Below are 18,325 nucleotides of genomic sequence, written 5' to 3' on the forward strand. Positions count from 1 at the left end.
CTGACTATTACATCACAACTTTTCTTCTACAGATGAAGAATTTACTGTGGCCATAAAGCTTTTAGACTTGACTTCCATGCATTAAAGCAGAAGAGAAAAGCGACAGTCTTTTTCAAACTGCAGATTTACAGCRGTGACCTAACATATCTGTCACATTGTGTGCTTGTGCTCTGGAAGATGAATGTGCAGCAGGGGTTCTATGGTCTACAGCCTATGCCTTTGGTGGAGTCTAAATGTTCACTTTTGCACCATAAGATTTATGTTGGTGGAGTAAGAATAAGATCAGGTTGGAAAGCAATCTTGTAACACAAATGTATTCCTGATATTCCGTCTGACCTTTGCTAATTTCCCCGTTATGCTCTGTCTTTTGTGTCTGGCTTTTTTTTTTTTTTTCTCTGTCTACTTATGGTGGGGATGATGGTATAATTATGTGGGTTTCTATATAAAACAAATATGAAATAATTTACATTTATATAAAAGATAGCATATTTCCAGAGGTTTATCCATGCTTTGAGGTACTCCTCATGCACACAACAGGTATACCTGTTGCAGCACTGACTTACCCACAGCCACAGATAATTTGAGGTGTACTTTCTCCAGCTGGAACTTACCCTTCCGAGTTACACCTGTTGCAGCAGAGACATAACCATGGCCACAGGTGTTTGAAGATGTACCTGCTCTGGCATGGGCTTTTTGTCAGCCTCAGCCACTCCAGGGTGTCCTGATCTCATGTGGCCTCACCCACAGGTCACAGCCCCTTTGACCGGAGCCCACACTGGAGTTCCAGCCTGTTCCTTGCAGTTCAGCAGCAGCAATGACCTGGCCACCTGCCAGCAGGGACATCTCCTGTGTTATCAAAACACTCCCAGGCACAGTAGAGTAAGATGAAAAGCAGGGCAGCAAGCAGGGAAAGCAAAATGCTGCCACCAACGAGCACTAGGCTCTAATAGAGTCAGGAAAGAAGACCCTATGGCAAGCACAGGAGGGCGCCAATTAATGGCTAAAAATCAATGAGGGCTATAAATTTGATCCAACACATTCCAATCAAACTTCTCATTATCTCAAATCCTTAAAACTCCATGTGCCAAAAGGAGCTGCCATGGTTGAGCTCCAGCTGGCAGCTTTGCCCCACATAACTGCTCATTCACTCCCCTGGTAGCATGGGGGAGAGAATCAGATGGGTAAAAGTGAGAAAATTYGTGGGTTGAGATAAAAACAGTTTAACAGGGGAAACCAAAGCCATGCTCGCAAGCAAAGCAAAACATGGAATTCATTKACCYCTCCCTATGGGCAGGCAGGTGTTCAGCCATCCCAGGAGAACAGGGCCCCATTACACATTACAGTRACTTGGGAAGATCAACACCATCCCTCAGAACTCCCCCCACTATTTATTGCTGAGCATGACATCATATGGATAAAATATCCCTTTGCTCATTTGGGGTCAGCTGTCCTGGCTGTGTCTCTTTCGAACTTTTTGTGCATTTCCAATCTCCTCACTGGTGAGACAGTGTGAGGAGCAGGACAGGCATTGGCTCGATATTAGCACTGCTCAGTGATAATTAAAACATGCTATAATAATCAACACTGTTTCCAGCACAAATCCGAAAGGCAGCCCTACACCATGAAGAAAATTGACAACATCCCAGCCCAAACCAGCACACATGTACACATGGTATTGTTTTGTATTTATGTCTAAATGAAAGATGCATTTAATAGTTATTATTTCTATAGTATACAATTTAGGGCAGCACAAGCATGCTAAGGCTAGCCTTAAATTAAGTAATTCATAAACTGRGTATAATCTATATGTTTGTACAGAGTTTTAAGTACCTTAATTTGAGTTAGAAGGCAAGTGAAGAGAAGGATGCATGTGTTGGTTCTTAAAAACTACTTTTGTGGCTTTAACTCTTTAATAATATATATTATTTGGTTTCTGATGGCTACCTTCACATAAATAATAAAAATCTCCTCACTATTATAAGAAAAATTCCCCATATTTCCATTATTAATCTTGGCAAAGCATAAAACTTCTGCAGTAATTATACAGTAACTCTTCCTAAATCTCATTTTTAGAGTCAAATCTTGCATACCAAAATGTCTGTCTCATATGCTTGCTACTCCATTCCAGCCAGACAAATCAGTAATATTTAAAGGTGAGAGCAGAGACAAGAAGCAGAGCAGAAAGATGAGCTTTAGTTTAAGGAGTGAAAAGWTTGTCAGCTTGTAAATTGAAGAAGGTACTTAATACTGGAAGTGCATAGATAATGGCATAAGAATCAGTTCATGGAAGTTAAATGGGGAAAGGACAGGACTAAAATCCCATCTTCGGAGAAAGGAGAACGCCTTTGACAGTGGGCAAGAAATGGCTGCAAAGGCTGCATTGCCTGAGCTTGCTGGTGCAGGAGAGAAGGAACCACAGGGCTGGAGGAAACCAGGGCAGGAGGGACCTGGGCTGCTCCGGGGGATGGACTCAGACCAGCTGCTCAAAGTGCCTGTGATGTGCATCAGGAGAGATAGCAACAATGGAAGATTAAATGTGAGGAAAGAGAGAGAAAAAACAAGGAGAGAATGGGAATGAAGAATATGGATGTGGAGTGGCGATGTTCTGGAAAGGGTCAGAATAAAATATGGCCGTTAAGTGACAGAGAACAGAGACTACATGAGAGGACCTAGGGCAGCGAGCAGCTTGGAGAAATGTGGTAAAAGAGTGAGGATTTCCAGTTTTCCAGTGATACKAGGACTGAGATAAAGGGTCACAGAAAAGCAGTTGTGTATTTGGTGAAGCAGGAAACAGAGTGTGGAAAAGAGCATTGAGGAAAGAGCAAGAGCACTTTTCTGACAGGGACCACACATACTTTCAGAATTTCTACAGAACCCAGAAGCCATAAGTCTAATTTGTCTACTTTGTTTCAGCAAACCTCTATGTAGCTTTTGTTTTTTTTTTTTTTTKGCAAAATGTATATATTATTGCATAGTTGCTCCTAGTTTGTTTCCAGCAAAGTATGAACCATGACAACAAATATTGCATGAGCTTCAGTGGCAGAGAATACTGGGTGAATAACAAGATGGCCTGAATAGTGACCATTAGGTCATAATTTTGTATAGTTCAGTAAAAACTGGAACTCCCCCTTCAGTTTTTTAGAATTTAATTTCCCTTCTGTAAAAATCTCAATCTTTGCAAGTCCTACAGCTAARTTAGGAGACAGGTTGTGCAGTTGTTAAAAATGTAGGTGCACAGTGAAATCACTWGATTTATTCATAACAAAATCTTTTTACTCTGCGCATTTTTTCTTCCCGACATACAGAGCTGTTTCTCATTTCATAAGTGATACACACTTTTATGTAAAAGTCATGTCTGTTTAATACTAAAAAGCCCACACAACTGAAATCACAAACAGTTCTGTTGCAATGTCATGGCTATTGAGATGGATTTCCCAACAGTATTTAGAAAAAGAAAATGTTCTGGAATGCTTTTTGCCTGCAGCCATTTATAGAGAAGACTACCATATCTATTTGTTCTAAACCTTTATGTTTATGTGTGGATTTTTTTGTTTTTGATGGTTTTGGTGGTTTGTTTTTGTTGGTTTTTTTTTGAGGGGGGTGGTTAGTTTTTTTCAGCATTGTAGCAGATAATATTTGGAGATGGAAAGTGAGGGAAGGGGGAACTCTGCCTTTGATTTTGTAAAGATCAAACTTGTTTCATCTTCAAGTAGTGACTTGCCTTTTGTCTTTGTTCACTCCAGTTGTTTCTCGTTGATGAACTTTTGCAGTAATTTTTAATTGGTCTCTATTCAGTTTGTCACTGTAGACACTAGTCCAATACAACTACCCAAGTACATTATTATTTGACTGAGTATATATAATGATATTTGTAAATAGTAGCTGGGATAGAAAACATAAAAATAGGAATGCAGATGTAATATTTTCAGTGTGTTTATATTATAAAGAGGGTTAAAATAGTTTTTTAGGATAACCCTGTCCAGAGTTGAACTGGTTGCTAGATTTGATGACAGTTTTTATTTCTGCAATCTAACAATTTGTCTTAAAATTACTGATCAAAAAAATAGTTGAAAGTTTATTGGCATATCAGAGCCTTTAAAAACAGCTTTTAAGTAAAAGAAAATATTATAGGCCAGTAACAATGATGACATCTCTTCACCTGGATTTTTTTTTTTTTTATGGTGCATTCTGTATAAACTTACATGTGCTGAAAGACAAGGAGGGAGAGATTTTGGGAGTTGTAGAGATTTATGAACTTCCATTCTTGAACAAATGCTAATATCTTAAATATTTGTTTTAAAAATACTGTTTTAAAATACTGTTAATTCAATTCCTGTTAGGCATCACTCAGCTAACAGRGAASCTGCTCATCTRATTTGTGAGGTYTTTGAATAAAGYTYCTCTAAACAGAAAAGAACAAAACAYTTTGCATGAGAACCCAAAATTAGAAAGAAATCTATAGTTTTGTGATAAAAAGTCAGCTCACAGAAAACTGAATTTGCTGAAGATTTAAAGGCAGCTTTCTCAAAAGCATCAACAAAGCCAACCACTCTCAAATTCCGTGCTCACAGTATTACTGATTCCTTCTTGATTGCTGAGGGAGACTTAAAAAAGATGCTAAAAGGGGCAGCAAAGAACAATGTGTCCATACAGGTGGCATGGATACCATAAGAATTCAAAAAGCATCAAATGGTTGAAGTATTTTCTAAATGAAAAATATATAAAAGATGACAAATTTTGGTAGGTTAAATGTAAAAACACGGTAAGGATTGCAAAACAAGTTTAAGAAACAGTAGCAATAAATTCATCAAACACATGAGGAGAAGACAGCTTGGCAGATTCTATTGGCTCACATGATGGTGAGAGTAGAAAGAGAGCATGTGAGGGAAAAAAAAAAAAAGAATAGGTGAAAAGAAAAAGCGAAAGTCTCAGGAGAGAAGACAGATTAGTTTGTGAGAGTTCATTGTGAGAGAAAGTACAAAAGTACCCAAGCAAGAGCCTTCTTTTCTGAACAATCTGTCTGAAATGGAAGTGCCAGTCAAAGAAGTTATGGGAGAAGACAATTGGATAATTGAAGTGTTATCAAGCATCAAGATCCAAGTGCATTTCACCCGGGSTCTACTAGCTTGCTCTATTCTTGTATTTTCCCTAGGTGTTGAATAGCTGGTTTGACATTTAGTTGAAGGTTTCAGGGTTATTTTATCTCAGWGTACTCATCCATGCTTAAGCTAAATGGTCTGGTGCATCCTTTCTTTTGTGTTTTGTCTGTGTTACAAGTTACAGATGCAAGAAGTCTGGGCTCAGACTTAACAGTTTTATCTTGTTTATTTGCCTCATTTGGTGTAACCATCTGTGTCCAAGGTCTGTCATAGTCTTTGWTGCAGTTCTCCTGGGAATATGGGATGGTTTCTTCTATCGAGTAAAAAGCAGATCAAAAATAGCTGCCCATATTCCATTCTCATTTTATTCTCTCAGGGGATTTTCAGTCATTTCTCTCATGCCTAGGTCCTTGACTATTTGCAGATATATTTTATCTTCATTTTATTCTATCAAAACATTCTGTCAAAAAATTTCTTCCTTCTGTTTTTTAGTCACATTTGATTTGCATCATTTTATCATTGGCATTTCTGACCCACATACACCATATGTAGAGCAAACTGATATTTTCTTTGCTCTCTTAAACGTGATTTGTTCTTCCATATTTGCAGAATGGTTTTTTTTTAAGCTCACTGTGGAATTTTAAGTGCTTTGCTTAATAATTCACAAAAGTTTGTCTTTTTAGAAGACATATCAATATTATTAACAGGCCTCATTAGTAATTTTTCATTTTTCCTAAAATATWATGTATAACAGTGTAACATAGTTTCTCAAGAGGAAAATAAAAAAAAAACCAAAATCAAACACAGCAATTTAAAAATCTCCCATATTTTCCATAAATAAACACTGATGTTATCTTATTCCTCAGGAGACTTCAAATGATCCTCATATGTGCATATTCTACATACCATACTGTGACCATAGTATAATATGGCCACTGAAAGCTGTGATAAGAGTTATAAAATAATGACAGAATTCTGACAGTCATACCTGAATATTTGATGTATTTATTCTATGTGTATGGTTAGTAAATTATTGTTTAAAATCTTTAAGTAATTCTCTTAATGTTTTCCATTAAAAACCCGTTATATTTGCAGGAATAATAAATATAAATCTGTGATTTAATGAAGATTTTTTTATAAAATGCAGAAGAAGAAGAACTGATGTAAAGAGGAAATTCTTTACTGTAGGAGTGGTGAGTCACTGGACAGGTTGTCCAGGGAATCTGTGGATGCTCCATCCCTGGAAGTGTTCAAGGCCAGGCTGGATGGGCTCTGAGCASCTTGGTCTAGTGGGAGCTGTCCCTGACCATGGCAGGGTGTTGGAACTGGATGATCTTTAAGATCCCTTCCATCCCTGACCATGTCATGATTCTGTTTCTTCATTATAACATAATCAATGTTAGTCGATTTACGTTCATTCATAAATGACACCCTTCCTCTCCTTTTTTTTTTTYTTTATTTATAATGTACGTATTTTGTAAAATATCACTGCTCTTTCAATTGAAGAATGCAGCTGAATATGCTTTTCAGATATTTTTCACTTCATGTGTTTCAGGGATTACCAGTATCATAGTGTCTATGCCTGATATTTAACTTTATTCCAATTATTCACAGAGGAAGGGTTTTGTTATCATTAGCATACTTGCTGACATTTAGGAAAAAAGGGATTTRATTTCTGCCTCCAACAACAAATAAAGATCTCGCAAAATGTTTGTTTCTGCTTTGTGTGCCCGATGTTCTTGCGGTGTACCAGGAGGAGAGTGAGGTCTGTTTTCAGCACCTCCTCGCCTGCTTTGAGTGCTTTGGCTGAAGCTCCCCAAGAGAGCAGGGGCTGTTTCACATGGCCATGGCTTGGCTGCTCCTCTGTGACTGCTCTTTTACTCAGCTGTTACTGAGCAAATGCCTTATGTTTGGAATGAAGCCACTCTCTGCCTCTCCATGCYCCTTTCCTAGACTTAATTCTGGAATACTGGTGACATATTAAAAATGTTTTATTTACTTTTCATACTGCAACGCTTGTTTAGTAATGTCATGTAATTAAATTAATTAAAATACCTCTTCTTTTTGCCAGCTGCTGTATGTGACTTTGAGAGAGAGAGCTGTGGCTGGATTGAAACTGTAAATGCAGATGGATTTGAGTGGGTAAGAAGTTCCAGCAGTGCTCTTCCACCTGCATTTCAGAAGCAAGCTACTCTGTGGGATCACACCTACAATAAACCTGATATAGGTTAATATATAGGCCTGAATAAATAGGCCTGAATAAATACAGGCCTAGAAACAGAGAAGTGGAATAGATAAACCTGCTCTCTGCTCTTTAACCAGGTTTTAATTGGAAGCCATGAATTATCTAAAAACCTTTGGTTCTTACTTCCACTTCTTTTTTTATATACATGGAAAATGACAACCCCAAAAACCCACAACCAAAAATCAAGAATCAAACCCAAACAAAAAATTTCAGCAATTGTCTTGTCTCAGTCTTTGTGCAAACTTGTCAAAGATAGACAGAAAAAATTATAACTGATAATTTGTTTACTGAGGCCAAATTAGGGCTACTGTTTAAATATAGGTTTGGTCCAAATTTGATGTTTTTATGTGCAGTTTGTCTCAGTAATGTAAAATACACCTGCCATAGGAAGTGGAACTGTCTTTTTATCCAAGATTCATGACTTGAAGYTGGACATTGCAAATTCTTGGTTGTACATCTCCTTTCACTCCCAGTTTTATTGTACAATTGCCAAATAAGTATTTAATGGTTTTAAATGCAGTAAAAGGTGGCAGGTTAGCAAGAACTAACATAGACAGAAGGCGTACTTATGTATTCAGTCAGTGTTCTGTTTTTCCTTCTTGAAACTTTACAGTCATGTACTGAATTAAATTTATGAAAAGACATTATGCATCTGAGTGAGCAGTGTTTGTTGCATAATAGGAAAGCAAMTGTGTCTCTTCAGTTATGGGTTTAAATTTAATGAAGAATGCTTTTTCACTCAGCATCTTCAATTCTTGAAATGAGGCCTAGACTGACAGAGCAGCCCACCCTAAAGTCATTCTGAAAACAGATTGAGTTACAGGCACTGTGGGCTTCCTACATTTCACAGAGAAGGAAAAGAAAAGATACTGGTCATTATAACTGATGCGGTCTGTTTTCATCATTTGCCCAGTTAATATTYTTATTTTTGTCATTTTAGGTATTACAATTATGGACAGTCAGTTGCTTTCCAATTGCCAGTTGATAAGATCAGCCTGGGTTTTTATCGGGGCATCTCAGCAACTGATGACATTAGATTTGAAAACTGTGCTCTCCCACCTCCAGCATGAAGTTGTGAAGGTCCAAATCACTCCTGGTGCAGAGASACAAAAGTTTGCGTTGACAATTCATTGGTCTGTGATCTTGTGGATGATGGCAGGGATGGATTGGACCAAGACAGCTGTAGTAAGTACTCTCCACAATAGTTTACTTACACCACGGAAAAAATGATTTGCCAATTCATCCCYGAATGGAAAGAGCACAGAATTGCTACAGCCAGTCATGATTCCACTGAATATAATTAGTGATGAAACAGAAGGATCATTTTAAACTTAAATGYGTATGATGAGTTACATCTGAGGGTAAATGGAATGCAATCTCCTTTATCCAAAGCAGTTATATTTCTTTAACTTGGTAAAACATGATCATTCACCACAAGTTTATTTTTWAAAAAGAGCATTTACAGTCTGCCAGTTGCTTTGGGTCAATGTGCTATCTTTGATTTTACTGACAGAAGTACAGTGTAATGATGGACTGAGAGGAATGTATGTTCTTGCTCTTCTGGGGACTATACTCTTCCTATAAAAAAAAAAATTAAAATATCTATACTAAAGATAGGAGTCATGCCGGACATATTTGTCCCCTTCAAACAAAGAACTAGAAAGTACTGAGGAAAGCTATGATTGATTCACATTTTTGACATTCACCTTGAGTGCTGAAGGGTGCTCTTGATGGTTGTTTCCCCTGAAGCATTCATTCAWCAATTTTAAGAACTCAAGAACATTAATATAAAATAAAATTAACTAGCATTWTCTTTATCACATCCTGAGGTAACTAAATTATGCAAATCACAATCAGTTTGAGAAACAGGGGGCACCTTACATGCTTGAGGGGATATCAGTCTGGAGTAATATTTGCTGAATATCAACTTAAATCTGCTCTAAATTTAAACGWAAGTGAASGATGTAATTTTGTTTCTCAYGGTCATTTTTTAGGGGCATGAGATRTAAGTTTGGTTGTTCTGAAGAAAKAGATCAAGATCTGATGTTCATTATTGTGCATTGTATATCTTAAAATGGATCTTGCTGTGTCACAACCTACGACACTTCATAGTTTAGAAGAGAGCAAGTTGTGTTCTGTTTCTAAGTTGCCAAGAGCTGATCTCTTTCCAATCTTTCTTTCTCTTTCCTAGCTTTCTCTTTCCAATCTTTCTTTCTCTTTCCAATTTTTCTTTTAAGTGCATAACATTTGAATATATTTGAATATATTTGAAATATTTCTGAGATGTGTATTAGAACAGCCTCTCAGTTTTGGGCTGTCTACCAGCAGTGTAACAATATTAAATTTGCAGCTTCTATATTTACTATATTGTGTTCCCTATACCCCATAAAGTTAGTGTTTCACTGCTTCTACACCACATGCCTAAAGTTTTGTAGGTCACCTCAAAACTTCAAAGGAAGTGTTTAGATTCACTTGAGAATGGATTTTTTTCACAAAAATCTAAAAATAAGATAGAARRTTTTAATAATTTTCTGGTCAAAATACATGTGTTGCCCTCACAATTTTCTCTGTCTCTAACCAGTGCTTCTTGTCAGCTCTTACAGGATTTTCAGAGATTTCTGGTGAATAGAAATTGTTAGATTCTAGGACCAAAGATGGTCTCTGCCAGTCAAAGTTTTCTTCTAAGTGTATGAGCTAATCAAACATCTGAGATATCTCCTCTTCCCTCCCTATGTAAGTAGGTCATTTGTTTACCACATACCAAMAAATAATCACTATAAATAGTAAATCCCTCAAATTCAAGTATTCAGTTTATTTTCTGAGTGGGGGACGCCAACTTTGGGAGTGCATAAACAATGGTGCCCATACACCAACTCCTAGGGAAAGGTGGAGTTATCAGCCAAAAATTCAAAGCAGCAAAGAAAGGCACTTGAAAACCCCTTGAAASTCAGATTCCCTTTTGAAAGTTTTGAACTCTATAGGTATGAAACTGTAGGCCCTTTAATTGAATGCTCTGGCAGAAACCCAAATGCAACAGCTCCCTTGGCTCACACCAGCTCCTAATAAGCCTCAGAATCTTAATTTTGTCAGGAAAGCTTTGTTCCAGCTGCCATTAAACAATGGTGACATTTGTTGCTGTTCCATCAGATGTTTTACACCAGAGTGTTAAATGTGACATCAATGAGAACAGCGGGTGTAGCTGGATGAGGAAAAGGTGAATTTAGAGCTAAATCATTTGAATGAAAGGAAGGCAGTTTTCTGAGACAAAATCAAGCACCTCTGTCAAATACCACTGCTAACAAGTAATAAAAATGGTCCCAAAATACACATGTTTATTAAAATTTTGCAGCTTTATTAATCTAGAGTTTCACTTCCTCTGCAAAGGATATAATCTACAAGAAAGGATGAAATTTTTTTTAATTTGGAAAAATTCAAGTTAAAAATAAATTCTTTATAAATGATTCCTTTTAATTACATGGGGTACTTGTTTTAGTATGAAAAAACCCCACTGTTGAGTATCCTCGTCTCTTTACTTGATCTGTATTTATTTTCATCCTTGACAAATTTACTTGCACGTCTTTTCTTTAGATAAATGTTTGAAGAGGAAAAATAAGATTCTGTCCATGGTAACCTACTTATATTGATGATGAATAGTGTTTGCTTTTATTTTCCTTGGAATAATTGTATCTGAAATAGTTTCTGCTCAGAAGAAGGAATAAAGATTCTATTTTAACATTTTGGATAAATTTCACTCTCTTTGCTTTCTCCATTAATTCAAGTTTCTGATGACACAGAAAAGGAAATGATGATAGGGGGAAAATGCAAAAATTCTGTATCTCACTCCTTTTGGGCACTGTAGTGTCCTTTTTGTCATGATATAAATCACAGACCTACATGTCTGTTTTAAGAGACCTTAAGTGATATTACAAAACAAATTATTAAAAAAAATTACTTTCTTTACCCCAACAGAGTTATTCCCTTTTTGTCTCATCTGTAAACTAAATGTTTATCTCTCTAAACAAAGATGGTTATAGATCTTTGATACTGCAAAACATAAGTAATACATAAAGGAGTCTAATGTAATAATTTTATGATGGTTTTATAAAGATTAGTTTTGCTTTTTCTACATTGTGACTCTTATGAAATTTAAAAATGCAAATAGACTGTTTAAGTACATGGTTAACTATTAATGCTATATTTGGTATCATTACTAAAAATTCTAGTATTCTGACTGTCACATATAAAACCCTACTTATCTCTTCAAATATAAAAATTTCTTCATTTAAATTTGAAAAATAAGGGCCAAAATCAGGAGAAAATAAATAATAAAAGATAAAGTTGCAATTAAATAGATATTAAATGCATATGATATTTTCCTATTTTACAATTGGTTAAGAAAAGTAAACAGAAAAATCCACTGTCATAATTTTAATATTTTTATCCATCAGGTGTTAGCTTAGAAAATAATTGAATATTAATTGAAAATTAGAATGATACATTTGGTATGAATATAGAATGTCACCTCGTTCTGTGAACACAAATATAAAACAACCTTCCTTTCATACGGGCTGCTCTGCTTTTTCACTCTCTCTACTCCTCCTTTTCGTTCCTCAGTGAGATGAGACAGCAATCGYTCTTTGGGGATTCTGATGATCAGCTATGCAATTAGTGAAACGGCATCACAAAATTCACTCTTCGAGTATTTCTTCAATTCTTGTTGTTTCTTGCAGTTACTTTTGTGAGAAGAGAAGGGATTGACCACCCTCACCCCACCAACCATTTCTGCAATGAAAGACTCAAAATTCTTGTAGTAAAATAAATTATTTCTTCAATTCCATTCTTCAAACAATTTTTATAGTTTTGAGTTCTGTTTCAAACAAAAAGAGTCCACTGTGGCAATTTGTGATGTTTCAGAACAAAATGTTTTTCTTCCAGGCATTTCTAGTGGTAATAAGTATATTTCATACATGTATAATACAGGAGGACTTATAGTAAACTAAATACCCTTTGTACCAGTTTAAGACAAGATAATGACTTACTAGACTTCCTTTTTAGCTGTAATATCCTTTAAGTAATAAAATTTGAAATTTCATTTCCTACATAAAAAGCATCAGAACTACAGAAAAATTTACAAGTTTTAGATCTTATATCACATTTCACAGTCCCTCAGAAATTTTCAGTGGGGCTTGTAATATCAATAATTTTGTAGATTTACTTCAGTGTTTGAATTTTTCAGTTTTCTCTTACTATTAATTGATGAACATCAGGTTCAAATTCCTATTAATAATTGATGAAATTCTATATATTTACACATATACATATAATCTGCATTATATATATATATAATCATTAGTCCAAAACATGGAGCTGACCAAACTTCTTTGCATGCAACTCTTCTGGGGAAGAGCACTCATAACTCTTTATTGTCCCAAGGAGAAATATTATTTCCTAGTGTGGAAAGCAATGTAAGAAAACAAATCAAATTGTGAGTTTGCCCTTATTTTTGTAACATTAAACAAGGAAAAAAAAATTGCATCCAATCTGACCAGCACACTTCACACCATCATTATAAAAATTTTCTTTCTTTATGTCCAATCTAAATCTCTTCTCTTTCAATTTAAAATCATTGAGGATTACTCCATGTCTGGCCTGTTGAAGTGTCAATGCCTTTTAGAATGGCAGCAGTTTTGCCATTTCTGCTAAGTGGATTTCAGAGCRTAGAAAACTGTGGAAACAAGAAAATCACATGAGAAGTCAGGAAAACATATTGTACAAACATACAGAGAAAATTTCAGGGGCTTAGTTCAGGTCTTCAGGAAAGATAGTGGCCTTTTGTTCAGTGCTATCAGAATACTTAACACTATGAAGATATAACCCACGTTAACAATGGAAATAATTTGTTCTTTGTGTTAATGTTTTATTGATAAGCTGTGGAAGACTTGTCATTATGTCATCAAGTCACAACTTGTGCACAAAGGGGACCAAGAATAACAATTTCTAATCTATCTTTAATAGTGCCTCTCGTAGTGAATATTATATTCTTAATTTCACATCTGTCATTTGCTTGCAATTTGTTTTTGCTTGAGAGGGGAGAGGAAAAGGAGGCCAGGGTGAGTGGTTTTTACCTTTTTTCCCTATTTACATGCAGGCTGCTCAAAGGAAATCCCATAAAGTAAAAATAACCTTYCTATTCACTATTGAACTGTCAAGTTCTGCCCACGTTTTAAATATGGAAAACTTGAAGTAATGAAAGGTTTTCAGCATCTTTCAAAACCCRCAGCCCACTGAGAAACTGTGTTGGRCCATTTGAATTTGAGGGGCATCATACAAGATTGGAGTTTTGCTTTCCTGAAAATCAAGATTACTGTTTCACATTCCCTATTGATATTTCTTATTGGTATTACTTATTAGCAGCTGCTGAACAGGAAAACTGAGACTTGGATAACTTTGCAAGGAGAAGGAAAATGTTAGTAACTTTTATCTCATGCGTTAACTGGATCTAGAAGCCATMTTTGAAAAGGTAACAGGAAGATCACAGGAAAGCTGTACTTCATTGAAGATTTAATTAAATTTTCTTTCTATAGTTCTATGCTTTATATCAAGCAGAGATTTTWAAAAATATTTTTATAAGCTTTCTGTTTATTGAACCTGCTTATAGCAGAATTAAGAAATGATGTAGAAATTCTACTCCCACTGAAATAAATATCAAAACTCTCATTAACTTCAATGAAGACAGGATTTCATGTCAAGCCACATCTTCCGGTGATATCCCTATGTTATTGTTTTCTTACTTTGGGAGGTTAAGGCCACATGCATGGATGTAGGAGCAGCAACTCTGTGTAACTAAGTCAGGAAAAACCCTTRGGGTCAGGACAGGTCCACATTTTTAGGCAAAACATCTCATAGTGATCTCTTTGCTCTTTAACAATTGCTGCTGAACAGATATTTCACTGTTTGCTACTACATATGTTTTTACAAGGATCGAAAAGAAAGCAGTGAGTRCCTCCTCTCAGAATGCTCCTTAGCTCAGTGTGGAAGAATTTCCCTAGCAGTAAGCATTGCAGAGGTCAGGTAGGAGTCTGTCCATTCTACCCTACCCAGGCTTCCCTGGACAGAGATGCAAAAATGTCTTTATAGCTATATACGGCAGCCCTTCATATCTTGACATCTCTACTGTACAAAAGGGAGGGAGAGAAGTACTCAGGTCATAACAGGTCATCCTGGTCAACATGGGACACTTCTTTGAGGACTATAAATACCTGAAATATGATACGTAACTTAGCAAGAATCCCTTTTGTTTTTTGTTGGTTTTTTTTTTTTAATTTTCTTACATAGAGAATCTGAGGGAAACCTTGGGAGAAAGGAAAGAAGATTTTGTATATCCTTTCAGATTAAGTCAAAACTAACCATGARCTTAAGGTGGTTTAAACATAGCTTCATAATTATCATTGCTATATAGATGTTTCCCAAGTTGGCAGGCTATTTATGTTRTTTTATAAACCCACAATCACAGAAAGTTTGTAACCACTGAATATATATTACTTCTGCAATAATTCTTCCACTGCTARTATTACAGAGTGACAAAAGAACCTTTTCTCTTGAATGAAGTTTTGTAGCCTTAATGCAGCAAGTTAAAAACTCCCAGAATATGCAGTTATTAATCCCACCAACATTACTGAATAGTCTAAAACAGGATAGAAATGTGATTCATGCCTGCACTTTAGAGAAATGTTGTGAAAAACATCATAAATCAGCACGAGGGTTCAGAAGCCTGTAGTGAAGTGTGATAAAGTGCTTTACTGAACTAGAACTAGTGTTTTTCAGTATCTTATAAAAACAAGTGTTGTAAAATATCAAATATTTGACACAAGATTTTTCATATTTGATGTGTGTAACCGTGAGAATGTTGGTAACCATTTATTTGGACAYTTGCATGAAAGAACTTTATTTCAACCTTTGAAGCCTTGAGACGTTAATTTCTAAAGTATTTTCGATGGTCACAAAAGAAAGGGGCTGATAAGCTTTGAAGACGGGCTGTGGATCTTGAACTTCTCAATGGATAGGATTAAAATGATGTGTGACACAGTGTTGATAATCCTTCCAGAAGCTGATGGCCTGACTACACTTGTGGTTGCTCTTGGGGGAGAAGGGCTCCATGCAGTACATCATAGCTCTGATTCCCTAAATCTCTCCCTCAAGAAAACTGGAACATGCTGTGACAACCCATGCACCTTTTTTTTTTATTTTTTTTTTTTCTGAAGGTACAGGGAGAGTTCAGTGCCACACAGACAGGATGCAACTACAGGACATCTGGATGAGAGATTGGGCGGTAAATCTCAAGTCCACAGTGCCTGCTCCTTTGGTGGCAGCTGAGGAAGCAGAGAAACAAAACGAAGGAGGAATAAATTACCCTGTTTGGACTCATCAAAGCAGTCCATCTCKTATTTGACATGAATTAATAACTACCCAGCAAGTCAAAATTAAATCTCAATTTCTCAGCTTTTTTGTAATATCAAAATTTTTCTGAAAGAACTGTCTTTTCTTGAAAAATAGTGTTCCTGTTTAATGTACTTCTTGAGAAATAATTAGAGGAATATATTCACATATTCTTGAAAAAAATTATTCTGTGGTGAAGATTTATGACATTACTTCCGACATGATCATTGTATGAAAATATCTTAACGGATCTTAATGAAAAGAAGTTTTTAAGCTTTGCTCTGTGGTTTGTCCTTTGTCTGTAATTCCCAAATTTCAATCATCTCATAAGGAATTTATTGCTTTTTTGATGAAAGGTTATTATACATTATTATGCAATTTTCTTTATTTATGCCTATCATTAAAGCATAGGAGTAGATTACCTCAGAGATATGTGGTGAAATGTGTGAATTTGCTTTCAGTAAGTTACAACAGAAGTTTTTGATGGCAGTGTTTTTTCAGTTATTTGTGTTGTTGTTTCCAAACCACATGATTTCTTGCCAGAAATCATAGTAGCAAACCTAATCAAAATTAGCATGTTCTAACTACTGATAAAATCACTAAATAACACTGTTGACACCTGCTGACCTGAGATACTGTTTGTCTAAATTATGAGTTAAACACGTTAGAACTAATATCGTTATTTCCTAGACACTCAGAAAYCCTCAGAATTTTGAGTACCCCACAATTTTTTAAATTAATTCCATTCTATCTTAAACTAGGCTTGTATGGAAATGAGATTTTATTTTGGTAACCTTCAGTGGGAATTGGCTAGTGACAGAAATKAGCATTACTGTAAAAATTGAGCATTTGTGCAGAACGTTACCCATTGTAATTTCTCTATTAACACTTGTCATAACAACACTTCACTCTTCAAAARCCTATTTTGTTCAAAATCATAAGGGATCATTCCTTTTATGTATACAGAGTGTCATTCTAAACTGTTTGCTTTCATGGAATTGGGGTTTTTTCCCCTCTTTATGTCAAATATGTTTGCTACCTTCATAGATCTCTTTGAGACTGGATCTTAGACTTCTGAAAACATGAAATTGGGAACTATTTATCCTCATTCAAATAATAAATTGATGTGAAATGAGTTTCATGGCAGATGAATTCCCTGGAAGCTGTTTAATAATAGCTTATGTAGTTTGCAGAATTGCAGCTGGCAAATTAATTTAAGTGGTCAAAGTTTAACCACAGCTGCTGAGAGACTATGCTGTGTATGAGGGCACTAACTCATAAATTGGTCTTATTTTCCATTTTAAGTGTATACCTACACCACTATTACATTTTCTGTGCTATAAATGTTACATATCAAAGCGTCAGACTGCCCAAGTGCTTAATTTATTTTTTTTTAAGTGGGTGGGAGATTTTAAACAACACAATCATAATCATAATCATAATCATAATCATAATCATTATCACAACAATATAGGGGTATTATGAATTCAATTCTCCCTACAGAGCTGTGTCTTGTCACTTCTAATTTTGGATATTTTTAATCCCTTTATAAACATATTCCTGTTTAAGGTGCAAGAGCACAATTTTCTTAAGGGAAACATTGGTGGAAGTTGTTACACAAAAATGTCCTCAGCCCCTATGACCCCCAGAACTGGGGACATGGGCACAGGCAGATATGGGTAGGGAAATTCCTTGAATATCCAACAATGACATCCACCAGTGCACAATCCAGTCCCATGGAAAAGTAATGCACTTGTGAGGGTATTTGGGTTTGTCTTAGTAATAACTCTGTGATTAAATAAACCCACTGCCCTTTTCTCTGAATCTGATTAATAAGTAATTGATTACAAGTGTATAATCTTTCATACTTCGACAACAAGTCAAAAATTATATTTAAACTGCTGTGTGTTTGCCAGTCAAAATTACACTGGGAGGAGATTTGTCATTTTGGAATGATAAATTGCCTTGCATGGCATTTCAAAATAGAAAATGTCCTGTTTGTCCTCTTTCCTGCTTCTAACCATTTTATTGCTATTGGTACCAATATTCTAGCACTGCCCCCATTTCATTCAAAAAAACCCCAAAAGACTGGGGTAATATTGTAAAAAATATTTATGGGTATTCTGAGAGAAAAATAAGAATCCATACTAATGTGAGAGCAATAAAAAGTAATGCTGTAATTTACTGTTGTCATTCTCATTAAATRTATTTCATGATAAAATGACCCATCTGGAGCATATCCATAGCAGAGAACATATACCTGCCTTCTTTTATCGCACTTATTTATTTTGTTTAATGGGCGTAGTCTATAAATGAAGTGTAATAATTTTTATTTACTCTGGTGATGTCAGCATCAGTTTAAAAAAAAAAAATTCACATGCAACTTCAGAATTGCAGAATCAAATTTGTCAGTGTTAACATATTCAGACTGATATTATTCTTTTACTTTAACAAAGTTAAGGCCATTCCTTGCCTCTTTTAAGTATTTTGCCTCCTGTTACAAGGTAATAAATTTCAAGTATGACATTTAAAAGCTCTGTGTACA

At 35.6% G+C, this 18,325-nt stretch overlaps 1 protein-coding gene across 1 annotated transcript in view; it reads left to right on the forward strand.

Moving 5' to 3' along the window:
- Positions 1–18,325, forward strand: part of MALRD1 (MAM and LDL receptor class A domain containing 1) — a 211,258-nt gene that overhangs the window by 44,531 nt on the left and 148,402 nt on the right. The window contains 3 exon segments of the mRNA XM_057384351.1: positions 7,171–7,326; positions 7,865–7,877; positions 8,285–8,529. Of these exon segments, the coding sequence (XP_057240334.1) occupies positions 7,171–7,326; positions 7,865–7,877; positions 8,285–8,529 (414 nt within the window).

Source organism: Malurus melanocephalus, unplaced genomic scaffold (genome assembly GCF_030028575.1).
Source record: "Malurus melanocephalus ecotype Western Australia unplaced genomic scaffold, MMel_1.1 scaffold_14, whole genome shotgun sequence".
NCBI lineage: Eukaryota > Metazoa > Chordata > Aves > Passeriformes > Maluridae > Malurus > Malurus melanocephalus.